This window comes from Microplitis mediator, chromosome 10 (genome assembly GCF_029852145.1).
Source record: "Microplitis mediator isolate UGA2020A chromosome 10, iyMicMedi2.1, whole genome shotgun sequence".
In the NCBI taxonomy this organism is placed as follows: domain Eukaryota; kingdom Metazoa; phylum Arthropoda; class Insecta; order Hymenoptera; family Braconidae; genus Microplitis; species Microplitis mediator.
In genome coordinates, this window is record NC_079978.1 from 2,287,982 (window position 1) to 2,303,032 (window position 15,051).

The 15,051-nt window shown below is 33.6% G+C and overlaps 2 protein-coding genes across 2 annotated transcripts in view; one reads left to right on the forward strand and one right to left on the reverse strand.

The window, feature by feature from the left end:
• The window catches only part of LOC130675449 (uncharacterized), a 188,385-nt gene that overhangs the window by 71,672 nt on the left and 101,662 nt on the right, over positions 1-15,051 (forward strand). The gene's annotated exons all lie outside the window — the stretch shown is intronic.
• On the reverse strand, positions 9,566-10,806 carry LOC130675457 (uncharacterized). The gene is made up of 4 exons (XM_057481163.1): positions 10,503-10,806; positions 10,128-10,381; positions 9,938-10,069; positions 9,566-9,864 (listed from the first exon to the last, which is right to left on the reverse strand). The coding sequence occupies exons 1-4, from the start codon at positions 10,558-10,560 to the stop codon at positions 9,679-9,681; spliced, it is 630 nt and encodes a 209-aa protein (XP_057337146.1). The 5' UTR covers positions 10,561-10,806; the 3' UTR covers positions 9,566-9,678.

Below are 15,051 nucleotides of genomic sequence, written 5' to 3' on the forward strand. Positions count from 1 at the left end.
GAAAATGCAAGCTTGTGCGGTAATGTTGGGAATAAAATGTTGTAAGAATAATTATTTATTACTTAATGCAGTATTGTGGACTAATTACACGGATTTAATGGAAATTTAGTGTAAAATGTGCTACGGTATCAAGACTATCGATGAAAAATTAAATCTTGGGTTACCGCACAACGAATGAGGTCATTGTGCTTCTATTCTCTCTGAGTACTTTTGAGTGCACTCAGCTTGAGTCTCAAAGTAAGGGTGTTGCCAGGACTTGCAGTCTGCACCCTTTCATCTCGTGGTACTTTACACCCTCTTTTACTTCCAGTGACTATAAAGCGGTTGAGTAGTTGCAGCACAAGTAAAAGCTAAACCAGAGCTGCGAATATGTGGGACAATTTATAACATTCATTGTTATAGTTTTAGTTTCTTAGTCATTTATTTATTTGTAAAATTAACATCGAGCCCGAAAACTGATACTGGGTCGGTTTTGATTATCGATTCTATTAGAACTTGACATTTGAGATCAAACAAAATTTTTCATCGAGTCAATATGCAGAAGTGACGTCATCTATTTTGACTTGTAAGCGTTTGAGTTTCGGAATTTTGAAATAAAGCGGCAAATTTTGAACTTTTTTCAAGAAATAAAATTTACCAATCACTTGATGTCAATTTTTATTTTTGTGCGAAATTCATCTGATTAAATTGAACTTACACTAGGTCTGGAAATACTTTTTTTTTTTTTTTTTAACAAAAAACGTAAATTAAAAAAAAACTAAAAAAGTGAGACAATGTTCAAGTCATAAAAAGTAAAAATACACCAAAAAACTCTGCTATTATTGAATTTCGGAATTGAGCATCCAAACAGATTCAGTATTTTTTTTTTGTCACTAAATTGGCACTTAAATTTGAAAAATATGAAATACTAGAACTAGAGTGAAAACGGCAATTGTTAAACAACTGAACGTTGAAATAGCGAAAAATATCAAGTTATTGAGGCAATCGTGCATCCACTTCATACAGCGGTAGCATATCTATATCGATATTCATATTTGTGTGCATATATGTATCGACAGATGTATACACGTACTTTGAGAGCAAAAGTATACCTGGTGCAATAACTCTCGTTGTAAACTTGTATACAAGGGAAAGGGTATTTATCGCGGTGCTTGGTCGAGTAAACGAGTGCATACATCATCCATATTCCCCCACAATTTAGGATATGAGTAACGAACAACGAGTTAACTTTGTTCCTCTAGGGCTCTCTGAAACTTTTTACGATTTATTTACATAATATTGAGGCTACGAGTTTACGGTTTCATTTCTTATTTATCAGTATTTAGTACTCAATAAAAATAAATACCCACATAAATTTACATGTTATAAATTGAAATTTTTATTAGCAATAAAAATAGTATATACTTTTGAATAGTAATAAAAAAATGTAAAATTTAAGCTGAGTAAATAAATATTAAGTGTAATAGGGTGATGTTTGATGTGGTGAGCGGCATTAAAAATTCATAAGTGATACTCGACACTGGCAAGATGTAAAACGCAATGAAGGCTAAACCATTTGCATTGTAAAGTGAAATTGACGTAATGAAAATTAACACAACTTTTATTTATATTTTTATGTCTTTTTCGAGGTTTTCTTTTTTTTTCAAACAGCAGTTATTTCATTTTTATTTCTCATATCTTGAGGTCGCTGGTAAAATTAATTTTGCTCATTGCTCATTAGAAATAAATGTAATTAAATTTTATCAGGTAGTTTTACGTTTTGCAGTCAAGTGATATTATAATTAATATAATTTGAACCGCTGTTCAAATACAAGAAATTTATGTCGTCTTTAATGCGGCTTTATTACATTTTAATGCTCGTTGATATGCTCATTTAAATTAAATAACTTTTATTATTATATTAATTAACTTCATGATTTGAATTTTGTATTTTGAAATTACCGCTTCTATACATTATAAATTATGTAGACGTTTTAATTACTCATAACGTGTTTCCATAATTTAAATTCATAGTTATGAAATTTAATTATTCAAGGAAATTATTCTGGTTTGTAATTACAATATTTTTTTTTGGTAAAAATTAATTTTAATTTAAATAAAGTTTTTAATTTTTACCAAAATCATTTTTTTATATTTTCGGCCAAATTGAAGTTGCCTCGAAAAATTAAAAGTCATTTCGAAAATAATTATAAGGCCGCCATTTCTCTCGCGTCATAAAATTTATTTCAAAAATATGATAAATAAAAAAAAAAGTATTTGAATACTGACACCTTTAAGTAAATTTCAAAAAAGCGAAAACATGCAAACAGATAAAACACCAGGCAGCAGCTGAAAACGAAATTATTCGGTGTAAAATATGTATAACGCGTTATTATTTTTACGTCGTCTATTGCGACAGGGAATATCCGCAAACACCTGCTCTTCAATTAAGGACACAGACAATTAATTTTACATGAAAGGGCCCGGCTGCATGAGCTTACCTCAGTTTTCGCGTCATCCCTGTCCCCGCGTCTCCTATCTAAATAGAATACACTAGCGCTTGATTCTCACGAGATCTACGGCTCTAAATATGGCACACACGCGATCGAATTATCTCGTCCATGAAATCGGTCCTCGGGGACTCCAGCACATTTGCATACCAAAGTTAAAAAAAGTACACTAGTTTTAATTAATGTCCTAACCTTGGCCTTACTCGAGATCTCGATCTTGATACCGCATCTTAATTGATCGTAATAACATCTCAAGTAATTAATAGCCTAATTTATATTTTGACACTTGTCATTTAGCATTTAGTATAGTATACAAACATAACAGATCGTGAAAGATATGTCATAACACATATATATATACAATTTCCTTTTTTTTATGAAAAAGATATTCTCACTTTATCTCTTGACTGATCCCTTATTTAATCTAAAAATATAGAGCCAGTTTTCGAATGATACCGTCAGGTTCGCAGACGGAAATAATGATGAAAAATATATATAAATAAAAATAAGGTTGTAAGGGGAGTATATAAAAATATAAGTACAACTCGATAGTCGGACCAGACGTTTCCAATACAAGATTCAGCGCACAGTGTGCATAATAAAATAAAATTCATGTCTTACAAGCTTGTTTCTCGAGTCTCAAAGCTTAACTCGACTTCATACGGTTTTGTTTAATGTTTCAATATAGAATTATATATTTTTATTCCTCATTCTCGACTGTCTGTTATTCTTTCTCTCAAATGTTTTCGTATTTTATTTCTGTGAGCGTGTTAATGTTTTCCCAGTGTGCATATACGCGTCTCTTCTGATTGGACTCAACCTTTTACTCAAAAATCAACATCCGAACAAAGAGGGTGTAGGATTTTGATGATGGACCGATTAAGCCCGAGTTAATTCACGTCGGAATAAATAAACTTTGGGTTTGTTGATGCTTCTGATATCCGCTGCATTGACCGGCATGTCGATTTGTAGGATTTATATATTTTGGCACCCACGTGCTCGCTCGTGGGTGTGAGCATCGCAAGACAACCGGGCCTTGATGTTCTTACAACCAAGAGCTTCTATATTCCATTCTATTGTATGGCTCGAGTATTGTTATATTATTTATTGTGACACGACATTGAATAAAAATAACTCAATATTAACATCTCTGTTTGAAATTGGAGTACTCATATATACATATTTTATTCTTTTTCTTTGTACATATTCTTTGTTATTGAATTTTTGATGACGCGATGAATCACTTGCTGAGGCAAGAAAATAATTGTTGATTTGTTTTAAAAAAACGACTGTCTGTTTTCTGCGGAAGTAATAAAAATGCGACACATTCCTGATATTTTATTCGTACGAGTGTATTTTAAAAAATAACTGAGCTGAGTGTGGGTTAATTTGAATAAAATTGACCCTATACAGAGATGGATGACCATGAGATCCAGTCGACAGTGGAATCGATTCTCGGACCCGGGGTAAAGGTCGTCGACTGCGAGAAAAAGTCATCTGTGCAGGAAGAAGAAGTGCTGCTGATAAACGGCGTGCCGATAGCACTCGAGGGTCCCGATGGCATCGCAATTCGCGAGGCGATGCTGACCGGTCAGATACCGCCTTGTGATCTGCTCAATCAGATCCTCGTTAGGGCTGGAATTTTGAGGTAGCAAAAAATAATCACTTTTATTTCCTAGTCTGTTATTTAAATATTTTTTTTTTTCTTTAATTATAATTATAAAAGTGCAAACTTTGAGCACTTGAGTTGGGGTTATTTTTTACTACCTCATAAATGGTAATAAGCAAAAGCTATAAATAATTTACAAGGGCTCCGGTGCGATTGGAGACGTCGTTGAGTGTAAAGTCAAGCGTGGTGACAAAGGAGGAGGTGACAGTAGCACGAGCGGGCAAGGTTGTGGACGAACGTAGTCGTGAGACCAAGGATAACAACTACTACACATCCTCGACAAGTGAAATCTGGGAGCCCGTCGGAATAATTCACCGGGCGAACAACAAAAATATTAAGCCGTTTGACAGCTCGGACGACTCGAGACCCAATTCTAACGCGAGCTCCGATCAGGGCTACACGACTCACAACAGCAGCACTCATGTGCTCAGAGAACGCGGCGGTGCTGCCGTGGGCTGTCCTATCTGCGAGGACAATGATCCTGATTGTGCGCAGCGCTGCCTCGGCGGACTCGCCGGACTCGGAGCCAAGGTACCGGGAGTGCAAACTACAACATCTGCGGTAAGCAACCCATATATTTAAACATCATCCTATCTTTACTTTTTATGCAACAATCCACCTTCCCGCGTGTCTTGTAATCTAATTACCAGTAATTAGGGCACGGTTAAAGCCCTTCTGTACGTCAGTGTTCCACACGTTCACCGAACCGCGAACTTTAACTCTCATTTGCTATTTATATACATATACACATACATTTATAAATAAATATACATATATAAGCGCCAATGTAGGTAAGAGGGTCCCAGTTATTTATTTATGTTTATGTTTTTTATTTTCATTACATTGCCTTCTACAATTTTAAATTTACATTCGCGTACTATTTTTATCCTCCGTCAAGCTCGGCTTGTAATTACGCCATTTATTTTTTAAATCGTTTCTTTTGCACTTTCTCACTCTATTAATTCATTTGAATATATAATTTTGTTTAATTTATTTCTCAACTGCTTTATTACTTTTTTCACGAAAAATGTTTAATTATTCTAATTTGTGAACTGTTGGAATTTTCACCATGCCTACGTTACCTACAGCTACTAATGAATAAAATATCTACCTTATCTACAGACAGTATCGATTCTGAACGACTGTTGATAAGGTATCTCGTGTTGGTAATATAGAGACATGTCTTACTGATAGTTGATGGGTAAAATCTTATGATAAAGTAGAACTTTACTGAAGATCAAGCAGATTGCGACCTAACTCTCGAGATAAATAATTTTGCAGTTTCCGTTCATCGAGACATAGATGCCTACTTTTACTTGCACTAGTAAATTAGAATGTTGAATTAGTTATTAATTTTTGAAAATCAGGTGAAGTGAATCGATAAAAAAAATCGTGTGAAGAAATCATGGAAATGACTTGCTTTATTTTGTATTGAAATTGATGTCGGGATAAAAAAATATTTATGATGCATATAACTCTGTCATGAGGATATTCCCTGATGACATGTAGAGAAATATGTGCGGAGTCATCTCAGTGAAAGACGAATGTAACGTGTAAAGACACGGTGGCAGATCGCGAATTTCAAAGTGCCAGAAATGCGACAGCAGGAGAGACGTGATCAGCCTACGACGTGCTTCATCATACTGAAATTTCAGTCACCATTCGCCTTCTCCATCCCCAAACTAAACTCGAGGCCGTATGTTAGAACCGACACCGACGTTCCGACATGTCCCTTACATCCCTTTGCTTCCACCAAAAATTTTGTCTCCCATGAAATTTATCGCCTGGCAACACATCTTTCACTCTCGTCTCTTACACTTCCAACACCTCTGTCATCCCTTTTTATATTTTCTATTCATCTGAGCCCTACAACCGCAATTTTTCTTTCATGAATTTTAGACAAAACCCAAACAGTCGGTCCAAGTTGTTTCGAGTCGTCATAAATATTTAATATCATCGTTACTGAAAGTACCGATATTTGTTTGCCAATAATTAAAAATAAATAAAGAATACGCCCGAACATTTTGGTTTAACCAATAAGATAAATACAAACAGACGAAATAAATTACGCTGTCGATGGTGAACTATTTTCACAGATGATAGTTATTTTCCATTTATACAAACGAATGCCCACTATGCAGCGCACACCCGACCGAGCACCCGTAGAATTGAGAAACCGATCGATAAATCCAATTAAATTTGGCAACAGTCGCATCGTCGAATGAACAAGCGAGATGAGATGAGATGAGATGAGTTGAGTTGACTCGAGATGAGAGAAGAGAACAAGGACAGCGTCAACCTGACACCCAACGAATTGCATTTTATGCATCCAACCCCTCAACTATCACAAACCAACTTACTTTCATACAACATACATATACCATACATTTCAGAATTAACGTTTTTTCCTTCTCTTTCAACCTGTCCTCTACTCACCGCTATCCGCAAAGTTTAACCAGACCCTCGAATTCGTTTTCCAACTTTTTTTCCATTCTCACGTGATGCAAATAAAAACGCAGGGGAAATCTGTTTTACTGCGCTTTCGGTTATTAAACTTATCCACTAACCTACTCTTCGCTCTCCATTTAGATTGTCTCGAAAAAAAAAAAATATTAAATAAACGCAATCTCATTTCATAAAATAAAAATATTCTAAATAAATTGCTGCGGAAAAATTTTCAACGAAATGTTTATTATATTTTACTTGAATATCGCCTCTTCTAGTTTATGAATCTATTTATAAAATCAATTGCGCATTGGAGGGCAAGAGCTCAAGAGACTCTACCCGAGTAGACTAGTAACATTCTCCGTTATTCCATTGCACTGATTACATACTCGTACTCGCGTATTACTTGCATTTGTTAATTAAATTTATAATTAAAAGTAAAAATAAAAAAAAAACTCGTGTAAGTTTATAAAAGTTGTGATAATTGTTCGTTCAACGGCATAGTCTAGTATCCGTACATAAATATATATCTATATACAGAAGCTATTGTCCAATCATCTGTTTGCGGTATCGCTGGATCCATCATACGGCGCTGAGCATCGGGATTGCAAATTTTCGTTAAAATCCGCACGCATATCGACGAGCCCGATAACCCTCAGCTGACAACCCACGAGTCAGCGACGATCACTCAGGATTGTTGTGTGTCGTCGACAAAGCGTCAACCAGTAACATTCAGGGCTTGTGTTGTCGTTACATTTCCCGAGCTATAATCGAAACCAAGAGAGAGGGAAAGGTTGATAGAATCAGCAATCCTCATCCTCATCCTCATCCTCGTCCTCGTTCTCATGGTTGATCGTGTATGACATTTATATCTATACCTATATCTATATAAATACATATGTACATATATATCAGGGCATAGAGGTTCCATATCCATCAATAGACTAGGACAATCAAATTTCATCGGTCCGCATTCGAGTACATTTGATTAAACTAATACGCGATACAAGTGTTGTGGCACGTGTGCGTTATTGACGATAGTCTTGTGGGTTTATTGACAGTTGTGTAATATATATTTATATATACGAGGGACATAAAAAACAGCTATTTATAAAAATGGGACAAGAAAATGAACCGGATGCATTACCGACTGCGTATGGTGTTATGATAGCTGTCATCACGGGTCTGCTCGGTTACGTTTTGTGGGTGAGTTTTTGAGAAACTTATTTCTGATCCATGTTCTACTGAATACTAACAACTGCGGGCCACGTAATAGGACGGTTTTATCGTAGCAGAGAGTGGGTTGCTGTAGAGAAAGTAAAGGCATTAACTTCAAGTACATAGACACATTTACGAGTATATGCTGCCCATGTGCGCGGATCTATTTCTGCCATGGCATCTTTAAAGCTGAGCGAGAGAATAAGTGAGATGTCTGGTGTTTTTAGCAGGCGTAATTTTCACTTGACATTAGCTTCTGAAAAACGTCTAGAGCTTTTTTTACTGAGCGATTGAATGCGCGGCGAGATTAGCATTAATGGATTATTCATTAGATACTTTTTTGATGATCTGAGTGTTTTAAGTGCAGCCGGTAACTTTGTTATGAGTATGAGGGATATAAGGGAACGCCATCAATAAGTGATATTACAATTTCGTAACAGCAAATTGCTAGGGAATTCAATTGAGAGATTATACATTTCAAGCTGATAGGCTACGGCGAATGAGATATAAAGCAGATTGAATTAATTTAGAGATTGAGATGTGATATAAATGGAACTGGAGTTGCCGAGTGTCGAAGTTGAAGGATAGATTGAGAGTTTGTGAACTCCATAGCATGGCTCAACTCCAACAGCACCGGCAGTGATGGTATTTTATAGCCACTGTCAGTAAGAGATAGGGAGTTTTAGTTTCGTTGATCATTCGCGGCTCAGAATTTCCACCGTGTCCTTTTAATTTCTATGATCATAAACCATCACCGCAGATGTTTAGGTATTTTCGATTACTTGTTACCATTTGCTTCCAATTTCGGCTGATATAAATGCACAAGTTAAATTGCTGTGTGTGGAAGGAAAGTACCAATAGCAACGATAGCTCATCACTATCCCAAAGCTCGTACATCTCCAATTAAATTCTCCAATCAGCAGGCAAACGTGCGATTTAAATCTCGTTTTAACGCTCAAATATCATCGTTATTTATTTATTTTTCATTTTTGTTTTCACTTTTCTCTCGTTCCGGCTCCAATATATTTCGATCAATAATTTTGTGCATAAAGCAATTAATTCGCGTCACGAATCAACAGCATAAAATGAATGTATATGTGTCTGTATATTTATATATATGTGTGATTGGGTTTGCTATGGAATTATTAGATTGAATGGATAGGACGCAGTATGAATGTTTACTCATTCATCGCCATCTGATGGGTGTTAAACATGAACCGACGGTACTCAAACCAGGAGTGCTGGTACTGGAGTCGGTAACAGTCGATGTTTTCGTAAAATTTCTATGTCTACAAGGCGAATGAATCACAATCTTGTAGGAGTGTTTGTCAATATGAAAAATAAATTTGAAAACTGAAAATTTAGTGAATTCGTTGGAATAGAATCTGAAAAAAGAATGGGAACGTAGACATAGATGCTCGAGGGAGTGCAGGAATAGGTGCAAGGAGTAATAGTAAGAGGAATGTCACGACGGGGTAGAGGTTCCAAGCAGGCGTCTGTAGGTCTTAAGTTTACGAGCGAGTGGCGCGAGATCCAATAGATGATATTACGGTTTTGCGCTTGAGCTCCAACACCACCCGCCACTTATTCTCTTCTTTTTTCACCTCTTCTGCTCGCTACACAATTCACGGCTCTAGTTTACGAGCCAACTTGGCTTCTGAGGAGAACAAGAAGAACGTAAAGTCGTGAACCAAAATAAAAAAAATATAGAACAAGATATTCCCCGGTCTATTACGGTTTCTCTTTCGCAAAGCCTTGTCGATTTTCGTGAACGTCTAGGTTCTTTCGCTCCCTTTATTTATTTTGTTACAAGTATATCTTAGTTTGTACCAAGTATTGATTTATTTAAACTCAACATCAAGACGTATCTTCGTCTGTATTGTAATTTTCGAGCACCTCCTTCTCCAAGACGTCAATCTGGTATTTCAAAAATCTTATCTGCCGTAAAAGTTTACCCCCGATGCTGCAGTTACAGTCATCTGCTGGAGGGAATTCTTCTTCACTGCTGTCGTGGCATTTCCGTGCCCCATTTCTTCTTCCGCTCTGAATTAAACACTCGAATTAATAACCACCAGTACATGAATCAATTGATTAATCGATAAAAAAAAACACAAACTTGGTCAAAATTTCGAGGCACAATTTTTTGCATCATGTCACGCAAATCTTGATTCCGCTTCAACTCCTTGAACTTGCGATCTCTCCACCGATCTTCCCGCGACTTTTTCAAAAACTTGTTCTTCATTTTCGGCTGTAAAATAATTTACAAAAAAATTGAATCCAGCTAGGCAAATAAATGAATAACCTACTTGAGTCCACGGCAAATTTCCATTAAGATTCTTGTTAATATTGACGTTGTACTGGCTGTTGAAATCATCAGCATCCGCAGCAGATTGTGGAAATAACTGCATTCCATAATCATTCAAGTCAAATTCGCCGTCCTCAAAAAAACGTCTTCCGTTATTGTCAATAGAATTTTTATCACTTAACTGAGCGATGGAATTCAATAAAGGTGCTATCGATGAAATTAGCTGGGCATTCATCGAATCATCGAGGCAATAAACTGCGTAGAAAATATTCATAACTATTTTATTCACTTATTATTGAATTAAAAAAATAAAAACCAAATATATATATCATCTATTAATATCAGTCATAGTAAAATGAAATATCTGTTCACTCACCATGCTCCGAAATTGATAGAAGTGCACCGAACAATAATAATTGTAGAATCGAAACCATTCGGATTCGTATTTACAATCAGTAATAGAGTGAAATTCAAAACCACATACAATAGCAATTAAAACCTTTACTTTCGCTCATGTATGGAGAGAAACTATCGAATCTAGAGTTTGCATCAACGTAATTACCGTCTATCTAGCCACTAGTAACCATCAACTATCAACCATAAACCAAAAAGTGCTCGGTGTTTAAATAATACTCTCACAATACAATCGATTGTCTATATATAACTTTAAACAACAGTTAGCGCATTCATATATAGAGTAAATTTGTGTTTGTGAAAACATTTTTAACCATGTTATTATTTAATTTTTTTCGTTCACGTCTTGGTTACGCTCACAAACACTATTATCACAATCTGCCGCTGCAGAGTATATATAAACTGTGGATAAATGAATTTTTACGGTTATTTTATAACAAGGCGACTATTTAATTGGGAAATATATCCGATGCTATCCGTAGCAAAGCTACTGCTGTAAAAATCTTTACCCGGTTTTTTTTTTTTTTTTTCGTTATTAAAACAATATTCAGTTATTGCTTTAGATATTTTATTGCTGGAGTATAGAGGCTCAATAATTTTATCCTGTAATAGGATACCGGTAGCTCGGATTAATACATTATTAACGCACATCTATTGAACACATTAACGTATGTTTAATGTACGTAATGTGTATTATAACAGCACAAAGAGTAAATATATTAATTAATAGCGTCATTATTCTATAGTAAATACAGTCATGTTCCCAAAAGTAAATAGTCACTGTTTGATATAATGTTATTATGTAAAAAGCTCTGGTGAATACTACATAATATATTTGATATTAGTCATTAGTTATTGCCACTGACTACTTTAATTATTTGAAACAAAAGTTTAATTTTGATTTTTAAATTTCGCTGAAGTAAATTAACGCTAGTTAATTTTTTGTGACACGCAGTGTTGTAAATTTTGGTCACGGTGAAATTATTGTAATTAGCGTACATTCGAGAGTCTGTAAAATCGTTTGAAAACTGAAGAGAGTACTGGGTGGTAAAGAGAGAGAGAGAGAGAGAGGGAAGTAGAGGACGACGTCCCCTTTCACACAGAACTCGAGTTCAATTGGGTACCCACATTTACACCTACCAGCTACCAGTGCTTTCCAAACTCTGAAACTTTTGTTGGTATTCCCATTAAAAGTTTCATTGAACAGACCTGAACCGTAATGCTATGGCCTTATGCCATTCTCTACTCAGCAAATTGCAAATCCACCGTTTTATCACTCGGACCAACCAATGATTTTACTTGTTTGAGCCAATACTTATTGTTAAATGGCTGTTTATATTAAAATAATACCGAGTCGAAATATTAGACGTAAATTGAACGTTCTTAACGTTTTAACTAAAATCATAACTCATAAAATTACCAATTTTTTTATGAACCAAAATACAAAAAAATCGTTCAAATTACTTTCAAAACGTTCAATTTACGTTTAAAACGTTAAGAACGTTCAAATTACGTTCAAAACGTTAAGAACGTTCAACTTACGTCTAATATTTTGACTCGGGATTTGAGTATGATTTGTGATTTAAAATAAATATGAGCGAATTGATGTGCGGTTGAGTTTTCTGCGGCGGATTATTTTTGGATACATCAAAAACGAAGCCTGTGTTACTTCCGCTTTGAAAACAGACGATTATAGAAAGGGTACTATAGTTAGTTAGCAGATCTGATGCATAGAATCTTAGTTTTTGGTCCGAATAAATTCAAATTCGGACTCAATAATAAAGCAAATCTGTTAGAAATTTAGTGACAACGTTAAAATTTATGGGAGTTTTCTATAGATTTTTTTTTAATAACAGAGTGAAAAATTATATCGAACTAGAAATATTTTATGGTTTGAGGATTTTTAAATATTTATTTTTATTTCCGTTAAATAAATGGAAATGGTGAACCAATTGACGTTGTCAGGTAAATTTTTTGACAGCCGTAGTCTATAATTTTTAACGTGAATTGAATACATCGATGTTCCTTTGTAATTTTACCGTTCAATTGTTTTTTATTGGTGTAAAACGATGCGATAAAGTTCCATGTGCTAACGAGTTCACTGTCACTTAGCCAATTTTATTTAAACTGCGAAATAAAAAAATTTTATCACATTGTCAATCTCTATAATAACTTAAATAAAATAAAACTTATCATCAAAAAATATTAATAATTAATATTCCTTACTAAAATAAATTTTTATCATTTAAATTTAGATCCCTTATCAGGGTTCTCAAAACTTTTCAATTATAAATCGCTTTAACTTTAAATTAAAAATTTAAAAAATTATATTTTAATATCGTCAGTATAATTTTTTAATTTATCTCAATTTAATTATTTTGTTCAAAAACTGAGAACCGCGAACTATAAAAACGAGCCGTTAATTCATCAGCGCGACAACCAGATCAAGTATTTCTTTGTGAATCTATTAATAAAGTTATCCAGAAGCTGTTTTAGATTCAAAAATTGAATTCATTTCAGGGGTAAATTTTAGCATCTCAAAGTACTTGATCTGAATTCCGTTTGTTCTGACTCAAAAAAAATTACTTTTATCTCTCACATGTCCTCGTTTTTCACGCACTATCTCGTTTCCCTCTTATAGATCTTGTAGAACGTGAATATAATAGTCATCTAAAATTTTTTTTATTCTCTTGGATCTTTAATTCATCGACTTCTTCTAACGTGGCCTATTTTAAAACATCGATTGATTATCTATTTTATTCTTAACAGTCTTAACATTCCCTAATTGCATTTAATTAAACGCTCATATAGATTTTTTTTAAGTTCAAATTCGGTGCCTGTAACTCCCATCCAAATTTGGTAGTGCGCTGGACCCTCACTAGGGCGCGCATTAGCCCTGGCGCTGCCCGCGGTCAGACACTTCCTCTAGGGGTTACAAGAAACGTAAAGCTTCAGTTCAAATTTCTTACAATTTAATTTATCGAAACTTTTTGGAAAAAATATAACAGATCATCAATAATTAAATTTTCTGAATCAATTACGGTATTTTTCAATTAAATAATTTAAATAAGTGCGGTGATAGGTCACAAACTTATTGCCCAATAAACACTTTTTTATTTTCTATTAACCACAACAATGGATCGTATAGATAACGTTCAATTTTAAGTTTTAATAACTCGATACTCTTAAAAGGACACTAATTACTTTACAAATCGTCGGTCGATGTTGACATGAATGATTAAAAAAATTATTAGTTGGATTGCATGGGTAATAAAATAATAAATTATTAACCATAAACCTTGACAATTAACCTCTGTACAATATATATGTGCATATTTATTTATTTATGTGTTGATAGCGTTTGATTAAAAAGTTTAAACATTAAAGTATGCGAATTATACAACTTAGAAGCATTTACGCTCATTGATCAGAATAATTCGGTTAATTGGAAGATTTAAATTGGACGATAAATTTAATCCTATCCGTGAAGCTCAACAAATAGTTATTAAATTTTACATTTGCATTGAGTTTTTTTATTCTGATGAAATTTTGTTTGTATTCATTAAATAAATAAATGACAAAAAAGAAAAAAATCAGCTACTGCTGTTTTAAAAATATCAATTAAATTTATTATTTCTGCTGGGATGAATATCAATTTATTTTATTATTTCAATAAATAACATTTTATTTAAATGTTCCGACTCGTCAATAACTGTTTGATGTTGTCGGCAAATAAAAATGTTTATCTTCATTTACTTGATGTTAAATTCTATGTTTTATTGAGTTAATTAAGGAAATTGAAAAAAAAAATATTTAAGTACAAATAGTCAACCAATTTTTTTCTGGAGTTTTTTTCTTTTATAAAAAAAAAAAAAAAAAAAAAAAAAACTACTGTATAAATCGAGAGCTTTTACTTTACAATAAAAAAAAATCTCTTTTTTCAAATAATTTTCGATCGCATACTAGCGACCTGGTGAGAACATGATAGTAGAAGGAAAATTTAATTTTTTGATTCACTCAAAAATACGATACTGAAGTTAGCCGACGTTTAATAATTTTTTGATTTTTTTAAAAATGATAAATTATAAAAAAAAAAATATTTGAAAAAATTGCACATATGGTTTTTTAAATTTTCTACTTGTGCATATTTTTAGTGTTTTTTTTTTGTAATTGATTTGTTTAAAAAAAATCCGAAAATTGTCAATCGTCTGCTAATTTTAGGATCGTCTAAAAAATTTATGATACTGAAGTCAGCCGACGTCTAAAAATTTTTGGATTATTTTTTAAGCAAAAAATTATAAAAAAAAAAATACTTAAAAAAATTGCACTTATAGTCTTGTAAATTTTCTACTTGTGCATATTTTTAGTTTTTTTTTTTTGTAATTGATTTGTTTAAAAAAAAATCCAAAAATTGTCAATCGTCTGCTAACCAGGATCATCTCAAAATTTAAGTTATTTTAATTACATTCAATATTTACATAAACAGAATCAACAAATGTTACTAAAGTATT